At 44.8% G+C, this 20532-nt stretch overlaps 1 protein-coding gene across 3 annotated transcripts in view; it reads right to left on the bottom strand.

Moving 5' to 3' along the window:
• Nucleotides 1-20532, bottom strand: part of COL14A1 (collagen type XIV alpha 1 chain) — a 194939-nt gene that overhangs the window by 25067 nt on the left and 149340 nt on the right. For all 3 annotated transcript variants that reach the window (XM_036031381.1, XM_028534047.2, XM_036031380.1), the window contains exons 41-43: nucleotides 10848-10901; nucleotides 10292-10363; nucleotides 330-365 (exon numbers count right to left, since the gene is read on the bottom strand). In XM_036031381.1, the coding sequence (XP_035887274.1) occupies nucleotides 330-365; nucleotides 10292-10363; nucleotides 10848-10901 (162 nt within the window). The remainder of the gene's footprint in view (nucleotides 1-329; nucleotides 366-10291; nucleotides 10364-10847; nucleotides 10902-20532) is intronic.

Below are 20532 nucleotides of genomic sequence, written 5' to 3'. Positions count from 1 at the left end.
AAATCCACTTGGTGAGGACTTTAATTCCCTCTATTTTTCCTGGAAGAAATGGGCTGAAGGTCATCTGGACGGGTGGTAGCAAATCTGCAACCAGTAACCAGCTCTCCCCACGTCCAGCCCACCAGGTGTTTTCCACTTGAAAATGAGTGGAATTTCATTTCCACTCATGTGGCGTGTGGTCAAAAGAGTTGAGGAGGGCGCGGGGAGAGAAGAAACGGCTGAGAGCCATGAATGATGCTGATAGGAAGTGGTGACCTTGGTGAGGGGCCAAGCAATGAAAGGCGTGCGGTCAGCCCTGGCTGGTGAGCAGAGTCAGACCGGCTACTCACCCGCTCTCCTCGCTCTCCCTTTGCGCCAGGAACGCCCTGTAAAAGTTGAGATGTTCGAGTTACTTGCGACACCGCACGCGGCTGCGCATAAGGATAGGGCATCTTTTCCCATTGCGTTACGACACTTTTCTCAGCACCGGTAATTCTGCAGCGCAACAGGAATAAACGAACAGCCACAGACAGTCCCACCAAGCAGAAGTGGCTCTTGTACACAGTGGACTCCTCTAGGCTTTTCATGCATACACAGAGTATGGGTTTTCTTTTCTGTTTTTGGATTTCTAAAAACTACAGTCGACAGGCGATATTATTCCGTATTAGTCTCAGATGTACAGCAAAGAGGTTAGAAAACCATGTACTTTACAGAGTGGTCCCCCCACTGCCTCAAGTACCCACTTGGCCCGATACACATGTATCTCGACATGACTGACTGCATTTCCCGTCCTGCCGTCTACATCTCTCTCTCTGGCTATTCTCTAACGACCAGTCCGTACTGCTTAATCCCTTCGCCTTTTTCACCCAATCCCTCTGCACCCCTCCCCTCCAACAGCTGTCCTGTTCTCTGTATCGATGAGTCTGTTTCTGTTTTGTTTGTTCGGCTGTTTTGTTCGTTAGATTCCACATATAAGTGAAATCATATGGTATTTGCCTTTCTTTGATGGGCTTGTTTCACTTAACATAAGGTCTTCGACACAGTATGTTTTAATACAAAACTGGGACCAGGCAGCAACGCTGCTTTGTAACACGTCGTCTCACTGAATAGGTCTTTCATGTTTTTGCACACTAACACCCGTCTGTGCATTGTACTCTACTGATGTTTCATTATTTATTTCACACGTCTCTGCTAAAGGCCTAAACTGTTTCAATTTTCTAAAGAATAGCTCTAGAAGGAAAGAGTAGATCTTCCAGCCTAAGAGTTCAAGTAAGAGCTGCAGTCTGTGAAATCTCACAGCCTCACTCTGCTTTCCTTCCAGAATAATAGCACACGATTCTTTCTCCCTGATAATGGCAGCTCCTATTACCATGAATTCTCAGCTGAACTATTATTTTGTTTTGTGGCTTAGCTACTCTTTGACCCGTAAGAAACTACTATAACTATAAAAACTTTTACTGAAAAACAATGGTGTTTTTATGTTTCTGCAATGAAATTACACTTATAATGCAAAACATGTGTCCTCAGAAGGATTTCGTCTTTTTGTTTCAACTGTGAGACAGTGTAATAATAAGAGCTATTCGTTGAACAACATTTTTATAGTTTTACCCAAAGGAGAGTGAATGGCATTCACACACGGAATCTGCCATGTTGTCAGACTGTTCCCAGGTGTTACTGCGATCTCAACAGGTCCCAGACTAAACTCCGTACTTTCTCCAAAGTCTCCATTCACTGAATAGTAACCAAAATTCAGAATTCTGGCTTCACCCCGTGGTGTGCAGGCTAACTGGCTCTCTGACTTGCAGTGTCTGCTGCTATCGGAGCTGTAAATATTTCTACCACAGCTGATGTCAAGCTGCAGATATGCCATCACTGAGGATGGAGTTGAGAAGAGAAGCATGTCATCTACTCTCCAGAGCAGGCACCAACCAGCTCTAGCCCACCAGTGGCTCCACCTTTTCTCCTCTTTCCCTTGCTTCTCACATGTCTATCACACACACACTTTGCATTGCAATTCCTTAAGATCCATTCCCGCCCTGGCTTGCGTAGCTCAGTGGATTGAGCGCGGGCTGGGAACCAAAGTGTCCCAGGTTCGATTCCCAGCCAGGGTACATTCCTGGGTTGCAGGCCATGACCCCCAGCAACCGCACATTGATGTTTCTCTCTCTCTTTCTCTGTCTCCCTCCCTTCCCTCTCTAAAAATAAATAAATAAAATCTTAAAAAAAATACCTTCTTTAAAAAAAAAAAAGATCCATTCCCTTTATTCCATCACCAGGGTGCTACCCTTACCACTCACACCAGGGCATCTGCAACTTCCTCCTATCTGGCCTCCCTCTCTAACTAAAGACCCCCATCCAGTTTCTCCTCCACACAACCCCCAGCCGGGTCTCCCTCAGCCACCAGCAGCATCCAACTGAGAAAGCTCAGAGGCTAGTGAGCCATGGCAGCTCTTCCTGTATTCGTAATCACTCGCCAACTCTTAGACAATCATGTGACAATGTCAAAGTCCTGGGATTTGAAGTCTTTTGGTCTTTAGCCCCAACCTCTCCATCTCCTACTCTTCGAAATCACAATTTCTCATTCCCATTGACCTGGGCTACTCAATGTATGAAAACATGTGAAATGGGACAATAGTATTAAGCACAAATCTTTGTAAATTAACAAGCAACAGAGGAATAGTCTACCAAAGGACTTACATAGTTTGAGTATCAGTTTTTGACACTAAATTTTATTGTCATATACATTTAACTACAAGTCAATGCACAGATTTCTCTTCTCTCTGCATAGATGGTAAGAGCTCTAAAGTTGGAACCAGAACATAAATTACCTTCTATTTCCAAAACCAGCTAGCGTTTTTCTTGCACAAAAGAGTCACTCAAACACTTAACTAAGTCCAATATTAAATTGAAATAGTTATTATAAATCTAGGACTGCTGTCTACCATTTCTGACTTTAAATTTCCTTTTGTTTTGTTAATAAAATGAAAAAATATTAACTGACTTCAATTAGAAATGTAAATGCACCCTTTAGTGTGCTGTAAATAATTTTCCATGATTACAAAAGAGATCAATAATCAGCAAATCCCAAAAAAACTTCATTTAAAAAATATACACAAACTTATAGCATAAAGGTAGACTCTGAGTGTTGGGCATATGGGTGTTCACTCTAAATTCTTTCAATCTCATGTATGTTTGAAAACTTTCATACTAATGCTTTGGGGAAAAAAGGTATACGACATGGGATCTGCAAGCCACTTCAACTCTCTGAGTTGTTTGTAATACAAGGCCATTAAATTAAGTGCTCTCCAGGGCCCCTTACAAAGCTGACACGCCAGTATCTCACAATGCAGTCATTATTTGGAATAAGGTAACAACCGGGACAGAAATTAATGAAAAATACCAAAGCTGGGCTTGCACGAAGTATCTCAGCCTCTACAAAGGCAGCGGATCCTCACTGTTTGTGATGTCTCTCAGCATGTGCGTTTCATTAAGGCGGTCTGTCTAGCTAATGACCCTCGATAACCTCAGTTCCTAGGACTGTGTTTGGGACATGTTAAGTGCTCAAAAATATGTGTTGAATGAATGAATGAATGAATTTCACTTCAAGTCTGGATGACAAGCCAATGTGTGCTTCATTTTAACTGCCTTGATTAAAGAGAAAAATATTTACAACAGACTTGGGCACTGGGCCTCTAGAACATTAGAAAAGGAGCTCATTTTATTTCAAAGTACCCACTTTTCATTATAAAAACTTTTGGCAAATGATTTTCAAGGCACCCCTCCCCACCCTCACTCTTTGGAGAATAAATGTATGGGCCGTGTCCTCCTCCCCATTCCGTAGGCTGCACAGGTGGACACGTCCCTACAGGTGCAGTTGTGTCCTCTGCAGGGCCTAACTGGAGGAAAGAGCTACTTATGTCACCACAAAATACACTTTTGATAGACCAGCTTTTCAAGCATTATATGCAAAACTGAAATAAAAACCAGCTTTCAAGCACTATATGCAAAACTGTATGCAAAACTATACAAATAAGTAAATATTCTATATTTTAATATATTAAGAAACTGTAAAACTAGTAGTTAATACCTAAGCTGCTTTTACCATATCCCAAGTACTGTTCTTGGTGTGTTAACTTATTTAACCCGCATAACAGCCCTATAAAATTAGCTCTTTTATCCTTATAAGACTTCTCTAAGACGAACTCATTTATTCTTTTTAAAAATATTTTTATTTACTTATTTTTAATAATATTTTTTATTGATTCTGATATTTTAATTGCCCTGGTTTTTCTCCCTTTGCCCCCTTCACAGAGCACCTCCTACTCCCTCAGGTAATCCCCCCACCATTGTTCATGTCCATGGGTCATGCATGTAAGTTCTTTGGCTACTCCATTTCCTACACTGTACTGTACATCCCCATGGCTATTCTGTAACTACCTATTTGTACTTCTAACTCCCCTCACCCATTCGCCTCCAACCCCCGCCCATCCGGCAACCATCTGGTAACTAACTTCTTTTCTCTTGCTGCTTTTAAGAGTGTCTCTTCATCTTTAACTTTTGGACATTTAATAATGTTGTGTCTTGGAGTAGGCCTCTTTGCATCCATCATAATTGGGACTCTCTGTGCTTCATGGACTTGCATGTCTATTTCCTTCGTTAAATTAGGGCAGTTCTCTCTCACTATTTTTTCAGGTAGATTTCCAATTTCTTGCTCTTTCTCTTCTTCTGGTAACCCTATGATGCGAATGTTAGACTTCTTGAAGTTGTCCCAGAGGCTCTTTATACTATCCTCATTTTTTTAATTCTTTTTTCTTGTTGTTCTGCATGGTTGTTTTTTGCTTCCTTATGTTCCAAATCATTGATTTGATTCTTGGTTTCATCCACTCTACTCTTCTTTCCCTGTAAATTGTTCTTTATTTCAATTAGTGTATCCTTCATTTCTGACTGGGTCTTTTTTATGCTATTGAGGTCCTCATCAAGTTCCTTGAGGATTTTTATAACCAGTGTTTTGAATTCTGCATCTGATACATTGCTTATCTCCATTTCACTTAGCTCTTTTTCTGGAGTTTTGACCTGTTCTTTCATTTGGGCCATGTTTCTTTGTCTCCTCATCTTGGCAGCCTCCCTGTGTTTGTTTCCATGTATTAGGTAGAGCTGCTTTGACTCTGTGTCTTGGTAGTGTGGCCTAATGGAGTAGGTGTCCTTTAGGGCATGGCCTCCCCTATCATCCAAGCTGGGAACATGAGGTGTGCCCTTCATGTGGGCTGAGTACACCTTCCTCTTATAGTTGAACCTTGGTTGCTCTTGGCCAGGTCAATGGGAGGGATTTACCCAAGCCTGTTAATTGCAAGGATTGCTGTGACCACTGACCACCAACCTCTGCCCTCAGTGGAGGATCAGCTGTGCAAACTGGTGGTGCTCTGACATGGTCTGTAGCTGTCCACTGGATGAGCTGGCCCTGGGGATTTCTCGGGTGGTGCAGGCCAAGGTCAGCCTCCACTTGTGTTTTTCCTGGAGCACCTTGCCTGAGCTATAAGCAATCTGAGATGGCTGCTACTGGTGCAGGGCTTGAAGTTTCCCAGGCAAAGCCAAGCTGTGACTCTAATCTAGCTGCTGCTAGGGCTCACTGAAGCCAGCTCTTGCTTGTTTGATAGGATTTATGAGCCAAAACCAGCCATTTCTATGGAAAAGCAGCTTGGTGGGCCTACCAGCTGGGTCGGGCAGAGCCTCTGGGGATCTCCACCATGGGTCAAACAGTGTTATCCAGGTTGATGGAGTCTCAGTTATGGCACCAGCTTACCAGCTCTGCTGGAGAAGGATTTAACAAAGGGACAACAGCATCTGCTCACCTTGATGCCAGGTACTTCAGTTCCTCCCTGTATATCACTGGCGCCTTTCAAGCTGCTACCCCCGTGCTGGAGCTCAGGGGGAGTGAGTCTGAGGAAGTGAGTCCATGTGTGGGTTCTTTAAGAGGAACTGCTTGGGACTCCAGAAGTTTCTTCCACTGACTCAATCCCCACTGGTTTTTGTAGCCAGAAGTTGTGGGGACTTCTCTGCCTGGCACTGGAATCCTAGGCTGGCGGCCTGGTGTGGGTCTGGGACTTCTTGCTCCTGAGACGTCCCTCCTGAATTTTTATCCAGGTGGGTGTGGGGCTAGTCCTTTCTGCATCTGTGTCCCCTCTTACCAGTCTGGATGCATGTGGTTTCTTTAGTTCCACAGTTATCAGACTTCCATTCAACTCAATTCCACAGTTGTCAGGCTTCCATTCAGCTCGATTTCTGACCTTCCTGAGTGATGGTTGTTCTGTATTTTAGTTGTAGTTTTGATGCAGTTGTGCAAAGGGCGAGGCATGTCTGCTTATGCCGCCGTCTCGACCAGCAGTCGGCTCATTTATTCTTCATAACAATCCTATGAGATATTATTTCGTGGCACATACAGGGAAAGTGATGTGTTGAGATGTTAAACAACAACGTGCCCAAAGTCAAACAATATCGAAATGGAAGAGCTGGGACCAGACCTCAGACAGCCGGGCTCCTCAATGCACACACTCCCCAGTACACGCCACTGCTGCCTCCAACGAGAGCACTCAGCTAACTCGTCAGCCCGTGTCTCCTAGTCCAGTGAAGACCACGTCTCCTCATTAAGTAGTAACTTTAAAAAATCAACCATACATCCCCCCAACCTAACTCTAGTCATTTAGAACTAGGTTTTAACTTGAGTGATTTTATCTTGAGTATTTTTATTTCTGAATCAATATTTGACATTTCCATGGCTAGCTATTATTGATGAAATGGGTTTGTTTGAAACTCAGAAACAGAAATTACACTGTACACCTGAGTGGCAAGATAAATGGGCGGCATCAGCTATTGGCACCTTTGTGTTTAATTGGGCCCGAAATTCCTCGGACTCAGCCTCACGCTGCTTGTTATTAAGTAGCTACAGGACACAACTAAGCAGGCTCGGTGAAAGGCCCATTTAGGGAAATATCTGTATGACTAGAAGGTAGTTTTATTCCAACTTCTCTGACATCTTTCCTTTGATTTTTGCAAAGTAAAACAAAAACAAAATAAAAATTCTGGTGCAAGTGAAGGCCCATAACTCCTCCAAAGTATGCTTTGAGGGAAAACACATCTTCCCTTGCAGATCCAGGCCAGAAAAAGTGGCACATTTTCCTTTAATTTCAGGAACACTTGAAACGTAAAGAAAAGAAAATACAGTGGCTACATTCAGGCGTTCGCAGAATTTTAAGTGCCGAAGGGAAGAGGAATAATTTCATGGTCCAAGTCCCACATATTAAAGATGCCTGTTCACTAAAGTCAAAACATCCTAACTCAGCTCTAAAGGTCTTCCATGGCCTGACCCCCGATCTATAAGAGCAATTTTCTCAAATGCCCTTGAACATCAGCCTAACTGGAATGCAAACATACTTTCATTTCTTTCTATGAACAGATACTTCTTAAGTTCCCTCTGTGATAGTGAGGTGGAGTCTGGCAGTAAAGACGCGAGTATGATAAAAAAATTCTCTCCTCGGGAACCTGTCATTTTAGTGGAGAGATAACCATCAATGGTGCATCTTGGCCTGAGGAGGTGAGGATGCACAGTGTTACAGAGAGACTAGCCAGGAGCTCATGGGTGGAGAAGGGAGAAGAAAGCAATCCAGATGAATGGAAGAGCATCCCGGGGCGGGGGGGGGGGGGGGGGGGGGGAACCCTGTGAAACAGTATGGCACATGTGTGGGGAGCTTTAAATAAAGATGACTCAACCCCAAGCCAAAGGATGATGCGCAATCAAGTTGGAGGGGAAAGGAAGGGCTCATCGTGAAGTGCCACGTGTACCCGGCTGCACATTAAAGACCCATCCTCCAGGGACAGGGACCCAGTGAGGACATTCCAGGAAGGGAATGACACATCAGAGTTGTTCTAAAAAGATCTTCTGGAAGCTGAGAATGGACCAGACCAGGGCCAGGGCTTCTCGTGATAATCTTGGTGAGAAATGAGGAGGGCTGGAAATAAAATCTGGCAGTGACAAAGAAGCAAGCAAAAGAGTTGGAAACTATTGAAACATACAAGGCAGAGGGTGCGCTGGGCCTGCTTTATGTTTTACTACAATCCCCATACAGACGATGCAACCCCCTGTCTTTGTGGGTGCAAATCATACCATCCTGCAGATCCCATCGAAGGATGGATCTGTCGAGACTCACCCCGACAGTTCAGAGGGGCGTCTCCCTCTGTCTCTCTGCCTCTGTCCATCACTCTTTCTCTCTCAGTGGAACATACAGAGACTTCCTTGTCTTTCCCTTAAGGTATTTCTGACTTTGTGCCTTTTATCATACCTACATATACACACACACACACACACAACCATCATTCTCTTTAGATTGTCTGTGAATTTTGGAAAATATCTTGGTTACCTTTTGTACCCTTCAGAACCCCTTACCCCCATGTGTCTACACATTGTGGCTGCTAAGTAAATATTTTTAAGTGAACCCATTAGGAAACTGAGGTCCTGAGAGGCTAGGACCATTGCTTAGTGGCTTGCACAGTTCAAGTCAAGTCAGGGCCACACCTAGAAAGAACCAGGTGCCCTGGCGCCTAGTGCAGAGTTCTTTAAAGGGCGTGGCACTGGACTTCCTACCTACATTGATTTTAGGTTAAATGCACAGCCCTTCTTGCATGTGCTTCATCACAGTCCGTTCCTCTGTAGGGAGGCCCTAGCTTTTAGCTCACACCCGAACCTCAGGCAGCAGTGACGACCACGGCAGCCGCACACAGCCTGCCCTGGGAAGTCAGCGGCTGAAGACGGAGTACATGCCAGCGAGTACTCCTGGCACCGACTAGAGGAAACGTGTTGCTATTTTCAGTGGGGCAGTCTGTCTTTCTTGGTCTCTTTCCCTCCTGTTTTCCTAGACAGACAGCCATGGGAAAACAACCAAGGCCTTAACACCTTGACACGGAGCCCGCTTGACTAGTCACGCCAGTCGGGCAGGCAGCAGGCCTCCGGTGGCTCAGAGCCCCAGGCACAGGGCGAAGTCTGGGCTGGACAGTTCGAGGAACAAGTGGCTTTTGTTGTTCTACCCAACGCCTCCTGTGACATCCCCACCCAGTGTCTCTGCAACCAGACAAATGGCTTCTGGCCCTGATAAAAATGCCACCATCAAGGGCCTTTTTCTGTGCATGTATAGCAAATCAAAGATAGTATTACTAACAAGTGTCTTATGTCTGGGAAGAAATGCATTGGTATTTCTGTACGCTCCAAGTTGAGAGTCTTCCAGAGGTACAAAAAGGCCGGGTGGATAAGCAGGGAGGGGTTCTCCTTCCCTGACGTATTCCACGCCTCACTCTATACCTCACGCATCCCACTGTCCTCTCTCGAGGTCCCCTGAAACTTATCTTCTTTCATAGCCCATCCCTCCTGACCCAGGAGCAACCCAACTGGGGTTCCAGGAAACCTGCTCTAGGAGATGTCACTAAGACTGCAAGACACAAGGTCACCTCGTGCACAAATGCATTTGTTGATTGTCTAACCCAGGTAAGTAGGTCTGGAGGTCTTTTTCTGCTTCACTTCAAGATGCCTCAAAAGCTTTGATGTCCTCAAATCTCTCAGGACTTTCTGAGGGCGGAGTTAGGGCCCACTGTCTCTGCCACTCCTTTAACCAGAAGCCCTTGCTCTTGGAGTCCTGCTGACATGTTCTGGGCCTCCTGTTCCCAGGAGCCCGTTCTGGGAGCAGACTGAAGCCTGGTAGCAGAGGCGATATTTCTATACTCCTTTCCAGTGAGGAACAGCCTAGATACGTTTGCAGGGAATGGATGGTCGAGACAGGCTGGTGTGTGTGTTGCGTGTGTGCATGCTTACACGTGCTCACACTCATCTTTCTTGAAGAATTGAGAAAATAAAAATGTATTCCCATTTCCACCACTCCTTGGCTTTCTCCCCCCAGGGAGCCTTGTATATTCCCCCCCCCCCCACCCCCAGGAGACAGGTCTAATTAACAAACAGCTATTATATCCAATCCCTGTCAAGATGGCATTGGGTTTACTTAGCCAAACACAAAAGAACGAACAATAACCCGTACATATAAGTGGCAGCGTGGCTGATTACACCCCGTTGGGACCCTCTGTCTTTAGCCCTGACACGTGCACTGTTTGATCTTCATCCGTACCCTCGGAGCCTCAGTTTTCCCTTAGGGACTCCCACAGCGTCCAGGGCCAAAACACACTGCTGACCAACAGAGATTCTGGTAAATGTAAACACACAAATAAACCAGAGGCGTGACTAGGCAACCACCCCGACCAGCTCCTGCTACATACTCACAGGTGGTCCCAGGGCGCCTTGGGGTCCTACGCTCCCGGTGATCCCTGGGACTCCGGGGGCTCCGGGTATGCCCTGAGGGAGAGGCAGGGAAATGAAGCAAAGGTGAGGACCCCCGCACTCCCATCTGAGACAGGTACCTCCCAAGAAGGGGTAAGGGACACACAAGGCAGTAGCTCCCTCCCCCCTCAACACCAAGACTTCAGGATTCATTGCTCACTCCTGGTCCCAGCTACCAAAGCAGCAGGGAAGACATTTTTTAAAGAAGTCTCCAAACTACCAGTCAGGTCTAGTTCGTTCCAATTCAAGCCTTATCTGAATCTAATAAAAACTAAGTCAGTGCAAGTGATCTTACGGCAAAGTGGCTCACAGATAGAATAATCAAGCCATATGGATGTATTATTTTTAAAAGATATTTTAGGGGGAGGTCTGTACCAAAGGCTGGACGGTTACACCAAAGATGGCTGCGGAGGTGACAGGTCTGGCAAAAGAAAATCTCTCCAAAGACGCGAAATGCTTCAAAGCAGAGTACATCCCAGTAGTTCCTGGAAATACTTACAATTGGCCCTGGTGGTCCTGGAGGGCCAGAGGCCCCGTCCTTTCCAGGAAAGCCCTGGGGAAAAGAAACACAGCATGTCAACTACGCCGTTGCTTTAAACGGCGCTCAGAATAGGTGCACCTAATTCCACTTAGTATTCACAGGCCAAGTCCTGCCGCTTGCTCCGAACTTCCAGGGATTCGCTGCTTTTGAACTCTTCCTGGGAATTGTTCTTGGCAGGACTTGTGTATCTATTGGCCCTAGGAGATTGTCCAGGGCAGGAACTTTAGGTGTGAGAAATGCTACTTTACAAACTTAAGCGGGAACCTGTTTCCAGAAAATGTTTTTATTCAACAAAGCCTTACAAAGGAGAAGGGAGGTCATGTCTCAGCAATCAGGGACCAGACAAAAGGATGCATTAGTGCCTGCCACACCCTAGGCCGGTGTGGGGGAGGGGATCCCTATCACAAGGCTCTGCGTCACAAATCGGGACTACTAGAATATAATCAACTCTGAGCTCTCTGGGAGGATGTGCCGGGACTTCCTGCTGCGAGGATAGAGTTTTGACTGCTGGGCAGGTTTGTAGAACGTGCCACCATAGCCTTACAAACGGGTGCCTCTTTGCTTCCCATTCCATGTTGGAAAAACTTGAGGCAGAAAACAAACGTTATTCTTTATTAAAGAAAGTATCTCCCTAAGTTGTTGAACGTGCGTATGTGTATGTTATTGTTACGTGTGTTAAAAAAATTTTAACAGCTGGAATGACTCACTCTTACAGGGTTCTAGATCTTAGTTGTGGGTGCTGGTCCTCCCAATGCAGTTACAAACATGAGAGGGAATCTTCTATCTAAATTGCATAGTAGGCTCATAAAATTTTGTCCAAAACACCCACCTGCTACTACGTAGAGAAACAGACCTCTCATCTTGGGATTTGTCTCCTACTGGAATAATAATCCACTCCCATCTTGAACCAATGCAAACCAGCCTCTCCCGGCTTCCTCACTGGCCCCTCCCAATTCTCTTTCTTTTTTTTTTTTAAAGATTTTATTTATTTATTTTTAGAGAGAGAAGGGAGGGAGAAAGAGAGAGAGAGAGAGAGAGAGAGAGAGAGGGAGAGGGAGAGGGAGAGAGAGAAACATCAATGTGTGGTTGCTGGGGGCCGTGGCCTGCAACCCAGGCATGTGCCCTGATTGGGAATCAAACCTGTGACACCGGTTCACAGCCCGTGCTCAATCCACTGAGCTACGCTGGCCAGGGCTTCTAATTCTCTTTCTCAAGCATGCCCCACTTCACCAGTGAGCTGTTCTTCCTACTTATCCTGCTAATGAGAGTCCACCTTCTTAGGGCTACCCATCCAGGTTCACTTCATGCTTTCCTACCTCGAGGCATCAGATAGAAGAGAGTAAAGACGCAGGGCGATGAGAGGAAATGGCATGTGAGCTGGGAGACAGGGTGTGAGGGGCAGATGAACAGGGGGTACGGAGAGAACGTAGGAAAAGCATGGGTCAGCATGACCCTTTCATCACATACTCGAGCTTGAGTACCAGCGAGTCCTAGACCCAGAGGAGGCAGAGGGTTCACGGTTTTCCTTTTCTGCCTGGGCACACTGTGAGGCTGCATTTTCCAGCCTCCTGTTCCAACAACTATGTTGGAGCCATCGGGCTGAGTTCTGGCCAATGGAAAGGGGCCAGTTCCAGTTCTGGCTCATAAAAATTTCCCATGGGTAATCCTTCACTTTCATTTCTCCGTCTGTAGAGACTTGAGAGGCCACGTGTCGAAGATGAGAGTGTCCCAAGAGGGAAAGATGCCAAGTCCCCGAATGATTATGTGGAGCAAGAGACCAGACCTCCCTACGCCTCTACCTACCCCACTGCCAGCAATAGATAGTGGACAGACAGTAGACTTCATGTTATTGCACTAAAACACTGTAATGGAGGGTTGAGATCTTAGGGATGTTTGTTATGGTTGTTATTCTATACTAATACACAAGCTAGCATTATTGTTGTTGTCATTTTGCTACTGCTTCTTTCACTGTGGTTAGTCCGTCAAAATAGTAAGTCAGAAACTTGCAGTGATAAACCCTGATACGGATGAAGTTACACACACACACACACACACACACACACACCCCTCCTTGGATCTGCTAGCTAGACAACAAAAATTAATGCTGATACAGGCTGAAACTATCTTACATGGGGTTAAATATACCATGTCCTGAAAGAAAGGTATAAAAAATCAGAACATGCGAGAGAAGAAGAGGACTTAACCTCATCCAGGTCCAACTTCCTCCTAAGTAGGAAAACTTGGGACAAAGAGAGGTTAGGAGATCTGATCATTAAAAAAAAGGATTTTTAAAAAAATATACTCTAATTTCCTAGGTGAAGTTCACATAAGAAAAAAATGGACTCTGAACACATACTCCATAATTTGAAAAGACATTTTTAAAAGGACAGCTTTTGCTTCCTGCCTTAAAACTTGCATGCAAATTTTAAGGCAAGAACATGCATGCAGCCATGTGCAAGCCCGCACATGACACACATGCTACATGACACATGGCCAGCACACCGCCCCAGGTCAAATCTGTGAATTCACTGAGGGGGGCCAGCCGTGGCCTACTTTCTTAAAACCAAGGAAGCCTGGTGGGAAATAATACATCCACCCCCCCTTCCGATCATGTGGAAGGAGTTGACAAAGCAAGCGCGCCCCCCAACGGTGGGGCCATGGATATGCTCGTGAGCACTTTTGAACTCACGTGGTTTACAGACAGCACACGCGTGTGTGTCATCTGGAAGGGAAGGTGCGGGGGCAGTGTTCCGCAAAGGAGCTAACATGGCAGAGGGGCCAGTGCTCCAGTGTGATTCAGAGAGGGGGCTGGGTGACACGTGCGCTCCCTCCATCTCCTGCCTACAGAGTGTCCTCGGAAGCCGAGGATCTTAAGCTTAATACCATGTTAGAGGCATAACCAAAGCCATTCCCCTGTCCCCCAATTTCTTCCTAACCCTAGAAAATTAACAAAGCTCATATGCTATCATGTAAATAATTTTATTTTCCAACTTTTGAATCACACTAGTCAATTTACCTTTGAAAGAGGGTTACTTGTAAGCCTCACATTTGTCACATTATTAAAGAATATTTGCAGAGCTACTGGGTGCCAGGCACACCTTAGGTTTGGTGTAGCATTGATGAACAGGATCATCTCTTTCACAAGAGTTTACAAGGTTGAGAAAAGGCAACAATGGGGGAAAACAGCAATGGACTACGATGATGGAACTAGAAAGTTCCCGGGGAACATGCAGGAAGAGCATCTAATACAGGTGTTGGATCTGATGATAGGAGAGGCTGAGTTTAAGTCAAGGGACCAGGACAGCTGGCCACTGCACTAGCCTCCCAGCCTGAGCCCCGCACCCCCACCTCACCCCCACGCCCCAGCCCCGGGGTCGGGGAGACCCTCCCCTTTGCAGCCCATCTGGGAAAGTCAGTCAGCACCAGAGGCCGAAGGCCAGGCTCAAGTGCGTTTTCCCACCTCTTCCTCTCAGGGTGAGCAACCACAGCAGCAGTTTTTTTATACAAAAGCAATATACTTGGTGAAAAGTGAAGTGTTATAAAATGTCTACAACATCCAGGGCAAAACAGCAGGCACATTCTAGCTTTGTGATTCAGTGGAAGGTAAAGCTCATTGAATGGTCTTCAACCCTGGAAGCTAAAAAACGTGACTGCATTTCCCCCAAACATTTCTATGGCTGTAACTTGTCCATATTATACCAGGAAGCCAAGCTGAGAAGTCATGTGTGTAGATCCATCACTCGCATAAGAAGCAGAAGCCCTTCACTGAGCACTGAAGAGTGGATATGAGGGAACAGAAGATGGAATGATAAACATGACGTGGGAAATCACTTCAGCTGACAGATAGGCTTTTCAGCGTGCATGAGCTGCTCTCAAACAGGGGTGCTTTATAATGTGAACAGCTCCAGGCATTTCTCTTTTGGGGGACTCCCATCTCAAAATATTAATAGACGCCCACAACCCACATTAAAAATAATTTCTGCTATAAAAACTTGAAAGGGTGTTCATAATTTGTGTTTGAAAAAATTTGGCTATGACCAACTCATTAAGTTATGGTTGGCGATAATTCGTCAGCAAAAGGAACTCTAACCTAGAATTTGTTTTCGAAATCACTAATTATCAAACGAATACTAAATTTAACTATGGCTGGCACTGGCAAAGCATACCATTTTATAGACATTTAATGAAACATTTACAAATTTCCATTTTTCAGTTTTCTTTTCCATACTTTAGAGTAAATAGCTATACTTCTCCTGGTCATAAACACATTTTTGTAGGCTCTTAAAAGTTTCTAGTTTCTAGGTAGTGTGCCTACAGGGTCTGAAGGACACCACCAACGTGCCCACAAATAGTATTGTAACCGAAATGAAAGTCAGAAGGTGGAATATTTGTGTTTATGTAGCTACTAGAAATATCACTCAGACCTAGGGACTTCTTCACCAGCTATCTCTTCTTCGAAGCCTACGATGGTGGGCCACGGAAACTAACTCGAAGATTCTGGAATGCCAGTTGTTAAGGTCCTTTGCCTGATGCTACACTCCAGGTGGAGTGGGGTATGTGAGCAGCTGGCACCGGGTGAGTTTGCCAAAACCAAACTCAAGCAGGGAGGGCTAGAGAAATCTGGGTAGAAAGTCCTGATGGACACTCTCCACGCCGTGGCATGGCCCTGGACTGCTGTGGGCGACAGTGGAGAGACAGCGTGGCAGCCGGCCAGAAGAAATAAGGCTGCTACTTGCAGCAGAGGATTAACACCAACCACCAGGTTAAGAGGCCAGGCAGCAAAAAGCCACAGACTCCGTAAACACCGGTCCAGCTAGAGATCCAAGCTCAATCCTTACGTGGGATACTGTGTTGAGTCCCTGGGTAGCTTTCAGTGATACACACACAGACACACAAATTTATGTATGTGTGTGAACATGTATATGTTATATACATATACTTATATATTTTATATGTATTATATAGATACAATACATACCATTAATATATGTTTATATAGTACATATATTATTTCAATATGTATATATACACATATAAATGTATATATTTTTAGTAACCTGCCATGATGATTTCAGTGAATTAAAACAAAACCACCAGCAATGTTCTACTTAAGAAATCACTTTAACATATAACAGGCCTAACACAATATAATATCCAGTGATCCCCAAACCTGGCTGATTATCAGAATCATTAAGCTTTTTAAAACTACACACTCCTGGGTCATGCCTAAGAACTTCTGTATCTGATCTCTGAGCCTGAAGCCCAGGAATTGGCATTTAAAAACACAAACAAACAAAGCAAAACACAAAATAGCACCCTCATCACTTACACTGTGAAACTGCCAGGTTACAAATATCAAAGTGCCTGGCCTGGCCCTGGAGGACAGTGTTAGAGCCAGACCATAGAGCAGATACTATTCATATCCTGTGCCCCAACAGAGGCACCTCTACAGTCTGTAATGACACAAAACCGACTTCCTAAGTAACGGTTCTCTCCTCAGATGTGGCCAGATGTGCCAGCACCCAAGTACAGTTTCAAAATAATCAAAGAAATACATTCTTAGGTGTGAAATGGTAACGTCTACATCACCAAGAAAGCAACCCAAGCCGGGTTCCCACTGCCCCAAAATGCTAGGTGAGCAGTCTTTAGGGATGGAGCCCTGCTTATTAAATATCTCCGTGGGAGACCTGACTACATTAACCAACTCTCACAGTGATCTTTGAAGCTAGCATGACTGCGTGCAAAGAAATCACACCATGTTGGAGCCGAGGAGATGGATTACAATCCTGGCCCTAACGCTTATTAGCTGTGTGGCATTGTTCACATACTTCCACTTTCCGGGCTCCCGATTCTTCGTCTGTAAAATGCGGTGACAGTGCCTAGCACTCGAGGTTATTCTGAGGATTGGGGAACATAACATTTGTAAAACACCTGCACTGTGTCAGGAATGAATACTAGTGGTTGCTGCTATTTTTATTCAAATAATCTGCCAAATCCAGATTGCATGTATCATCGTCACGGCGGCTGACTGTGAGGACATTCTCCTGCGGTTTTGTGAAACCCCATCTAGACCCACAAAATAGAAAATCAAATCCTTTTCTCCACTAGCTTTTCGATGGTGTGCTACATTTCCTCTTCTGAAGGAGAGAGATACTCGAGGGGGTGATTATGAAGCTTAGTATTTAACCAAATATTCTGTAGATGACTCTCTCATCACTGTTGAACATTTATGGTAGGAATTAAATCCAGACAGTTGACTCAAGTTCAATTTCTGGAGTACATCACGAACCCAACTCACTTTGATGAAATGGGGCATTCATCACAAATGTAGCCTTTGTATACATCAAACCCACATAAAAAGGGAGTGTGTGTTCCAAGTGTCTTTTCAATATGGAATCCAGGAAAATGAAACACCAACAATAAACTACTTGCTTTTCCTTTAGACGTTTAATAGTTCTTTAAAATCTTCTAAAGAACTATGAATATGTGAAGTCATACTATTATAAAATATTATCCTGTCTTAACTCATTAGGTTTACACTGAAAAGAGTTAGTACTAATATGAGCTAAAATTGAAATTTTACACAGGAATTCTTTAAATGAATGAATCCCCACAACGACTCCGTGGAGTCAAATATTATTTTTTCCACTTCGCAGATGAGAATATGAAGTAACTGGCTCCATGTCCTATGGTCAGGGTTCACACTCAGGTCTGGCCAACAGTCCCGGTCTAGAACATTCCCCACTGGGCCGTCCTGCTTCTCATACCCTCACGAATTTTGCAAAACTCCTATGTAGAAGGATTTTTTTCATCTCGTATAGATTAGAAAGCAAGGCTGTGGTTATGGCAAAGGCCATACACAGCCTTGTGGAGGTTCAGGGAGCAGTAACCTGAGGAAAGGAAGCAATTTAAATGGTTTGCTTGGAATTTAAAAACAAATACCCTCTGTACCACGGAGGGATTGCTATCTTCTGGGTTCCGTAAATGATACATCTCCTTCTCATTTTTCTTTCTTGTCTCTCTGGCTTTTTATGTAACCACGTTAAGAATTGAAAATGAGAACAATTTTTCAAAGTTTCTGTTGGGAGTGCTGGACAGAAAGCTGGTGGTCTTGGGTGTAGTGAGCCTCGGAAGGAGAAAAGAGGTTGTTCTTTTCTCTTCTGCCTTTTTCAGTTCTTTCTCTCACTCAGGCTTGTCACCCCTGTCCTGCCTGTTCTTCCTAGTTTCTCTGAGGACCACCAGGACGTCTAGGGTCAAGGCTGAGAAATCCAGCTCAAAGAGTCAGGGATCCTCCTTTGGAAAAGCCAGAATAAGCTAGAAATATTAGAAAACAAGTCTCCTGCTTAAGGAGGAGATGTTTAACATTCTCCTTTTTATTCTTTGTAAAGCTCTCCCTCCTTCCAGGCTAAATTAAGGAACCACATTGGCACCAACTCCAGGAGAGATAGTCGGAGTGACAGACAGTGCCAGCTTTGCGCTGTGAGTTCTTACACCTCAATATGAGAAGACAGACACTTAAAAGAAAGAAGAATCTGCAGTAGGAGTTGCCCACCACCTCTACAGCACACCCAGCTCGCTGACCCCCTGGGGCTCTCGAAGGAGCTGGAAGCATTGATTGGACAGCATCACACACATTTATTCCAGCTTCCTCCTTCCACACCTACAGTAGCCTTTGCTCATTCGAGCTCAGAGGAGTGAAGCTGTAGTAACTGTAAGTCATTCAAGTGCTTAGCGTGATGAAAAAAGTAACTCTGCTTCCCGAGTCCCCGGACACTCGAGCCTAACCGGGCGGTCTCCTGGAAGTGGCTTCCCAGGCATTTCTCGGCAGTAAGTTTCTTCGTGCACTGGGTTTGCTCTGTGGGTTCTATGCCATGGTTGTTACTGCTGCTATTATCACTGTTATTTTCTGATTGCAGGTTTGCCTTTCAGGGTGGCCCAAGAAAGAGCAGGAGCAATCCTGAACGTTTGTCCTTAATACTCTATGAACGGCCCTCCTCGCCTCCTGCCTAACCACAGAGAGCTGGGCATCCCTGCCCTTCAGTGAAGGTGCTCCAGGTCCTAGATCTGTCCCCACAACATGGCAATGTGGTCCTGGGCTCCTGCTTTACAATCCCGCTAAATAACAATCTAATTGTTCTCAACCTTTCATGTTCCTTAAGCCCCTAGATATTCAACTAAACAGATCAGAGCCACCTAAATAATTCTGTTTTAACCCACCTTTGTTCCCTTTTGACCATTTTCGTACTTGCTTGCCTGGCCCGTGGAAGGGCCACGCCCTTGACACCACCCCATCCTTCCCTCTCCTCCAGGTCTACGCAGAGTGCCTCCTTTAGATATTGAAAGCCTGTCCTCTCCCGGATGCTTCCCCTCTGGAGGCAGAAAAGGACGTGGCTCTCCGGGTTGAACACAGTCTATGGTACAAGACACAGTCATATCTCAGTACTCGTTGGCTTCCGAACTTGTCCAACCCTGTACTCGTTGCATTCTGATGAGAAAGAAAGTTTCAGCCCTCAGCGCGTGTTCAGGATCGTGGCACTTGCTGGAACTTCTGTGAGTCACGACACCGCCCCACAAGAGAAAACACTCCATCACTCATCACTTGCTCGGTATTCATCCGTTTGGCACTTGTCCAGAATTTTGGAACAAGTACTGAGGTACCACTGTCATGTGCTCAATGAATATTTTATGAAACAAGATATTAGATATTAAAATATATATACTTAATCCCTCCTCAAGCATGGCAGCCACATTACACAACTTCAGGGGACACCATTGTATTTTGTCCTCTGTGAATGGCACCCCCTAGAGTTGTGCACTGGAATAGCATTGCCCTCAAATACCTTTTCTAAAACAACAGGCACAGGATTCTCACATTATTTTTTTAACGTGGCCATACAAAGAATGAGTATCTTCTGAAAACCAGTTTTAAAAAGCAATTCCCATCTAAGAATTTGACCGACTGGGAATTGGACATACCCCGAAAGTTTTCCCTCCAAGTTGAGGGAGAGAGGAAAATAAAATTCACATACAGATATCTTATCACTTAATTACAGCTCTAAGACTTTTCATCTTATAAAAGAAAACATGCTGGGAGGAATAGCAAAATATTTACAAAAAGTCTCTGTTGGTGTATTGGGTTTTTTTTTTTTAAAGAATTCCAAAACCAAACGATCCCAACACTAATCCAATATGTTTGAATTAGGCGTTCTTTGCCAACACTGGACCTCAGGCGTAGATAAATCACGTCGATTCCCTGAACCAAATCAGCAGAACGGCCATTTTCAGAGCTTCAGGAATCACGAAAGAATCTAGGTGTGTAACCACACAGGATCTTAGCCTAAGCCCTTTGCCAAAGCATATAAATACTTTTAGACGCTCCTCCCACATGTACAAGAAACCTACATAAATCTGACTTTCAGAGAATGCCTCCTTTAAATACGTTCACCTGGCTGTGCTTTGCAGCCCACCTGATAGACAGAGACTAAGACTAAACTGAGTTTTTAAGCAAATGAGAGTTTGGGGTCGGGGGAAGAGGACATGGAAAAAATTTAAGGTCCCACACTTAGCTTTCTATAGAAAAAAACAACAACAATCTCCTTATTCTTGAGCAGTCTAAGTACCCTGAGCTAAAGGCAGGCCTTGT

The sequence above is a fragment of the Phyllostomus discolor genome, chromosome 7 (genome assembly GCF_004126475.2).
Source record: "Phyllostomus discolor isolate MPI-MPIP mPhyDis1 chromosome 7, mPhyDis1.pri.v3, whole genome shotgun sequence".
NCBI classification, from domain to species: Eukaryota; Metazoa; Chordata; class Mammalia; order Chiroptera; family Phyllostomidae; genus Phyllostomus; species Phyllostomus discolor.
This window is presented reverse-complemented; position numbering and strand designations above follow the sequence as displayed.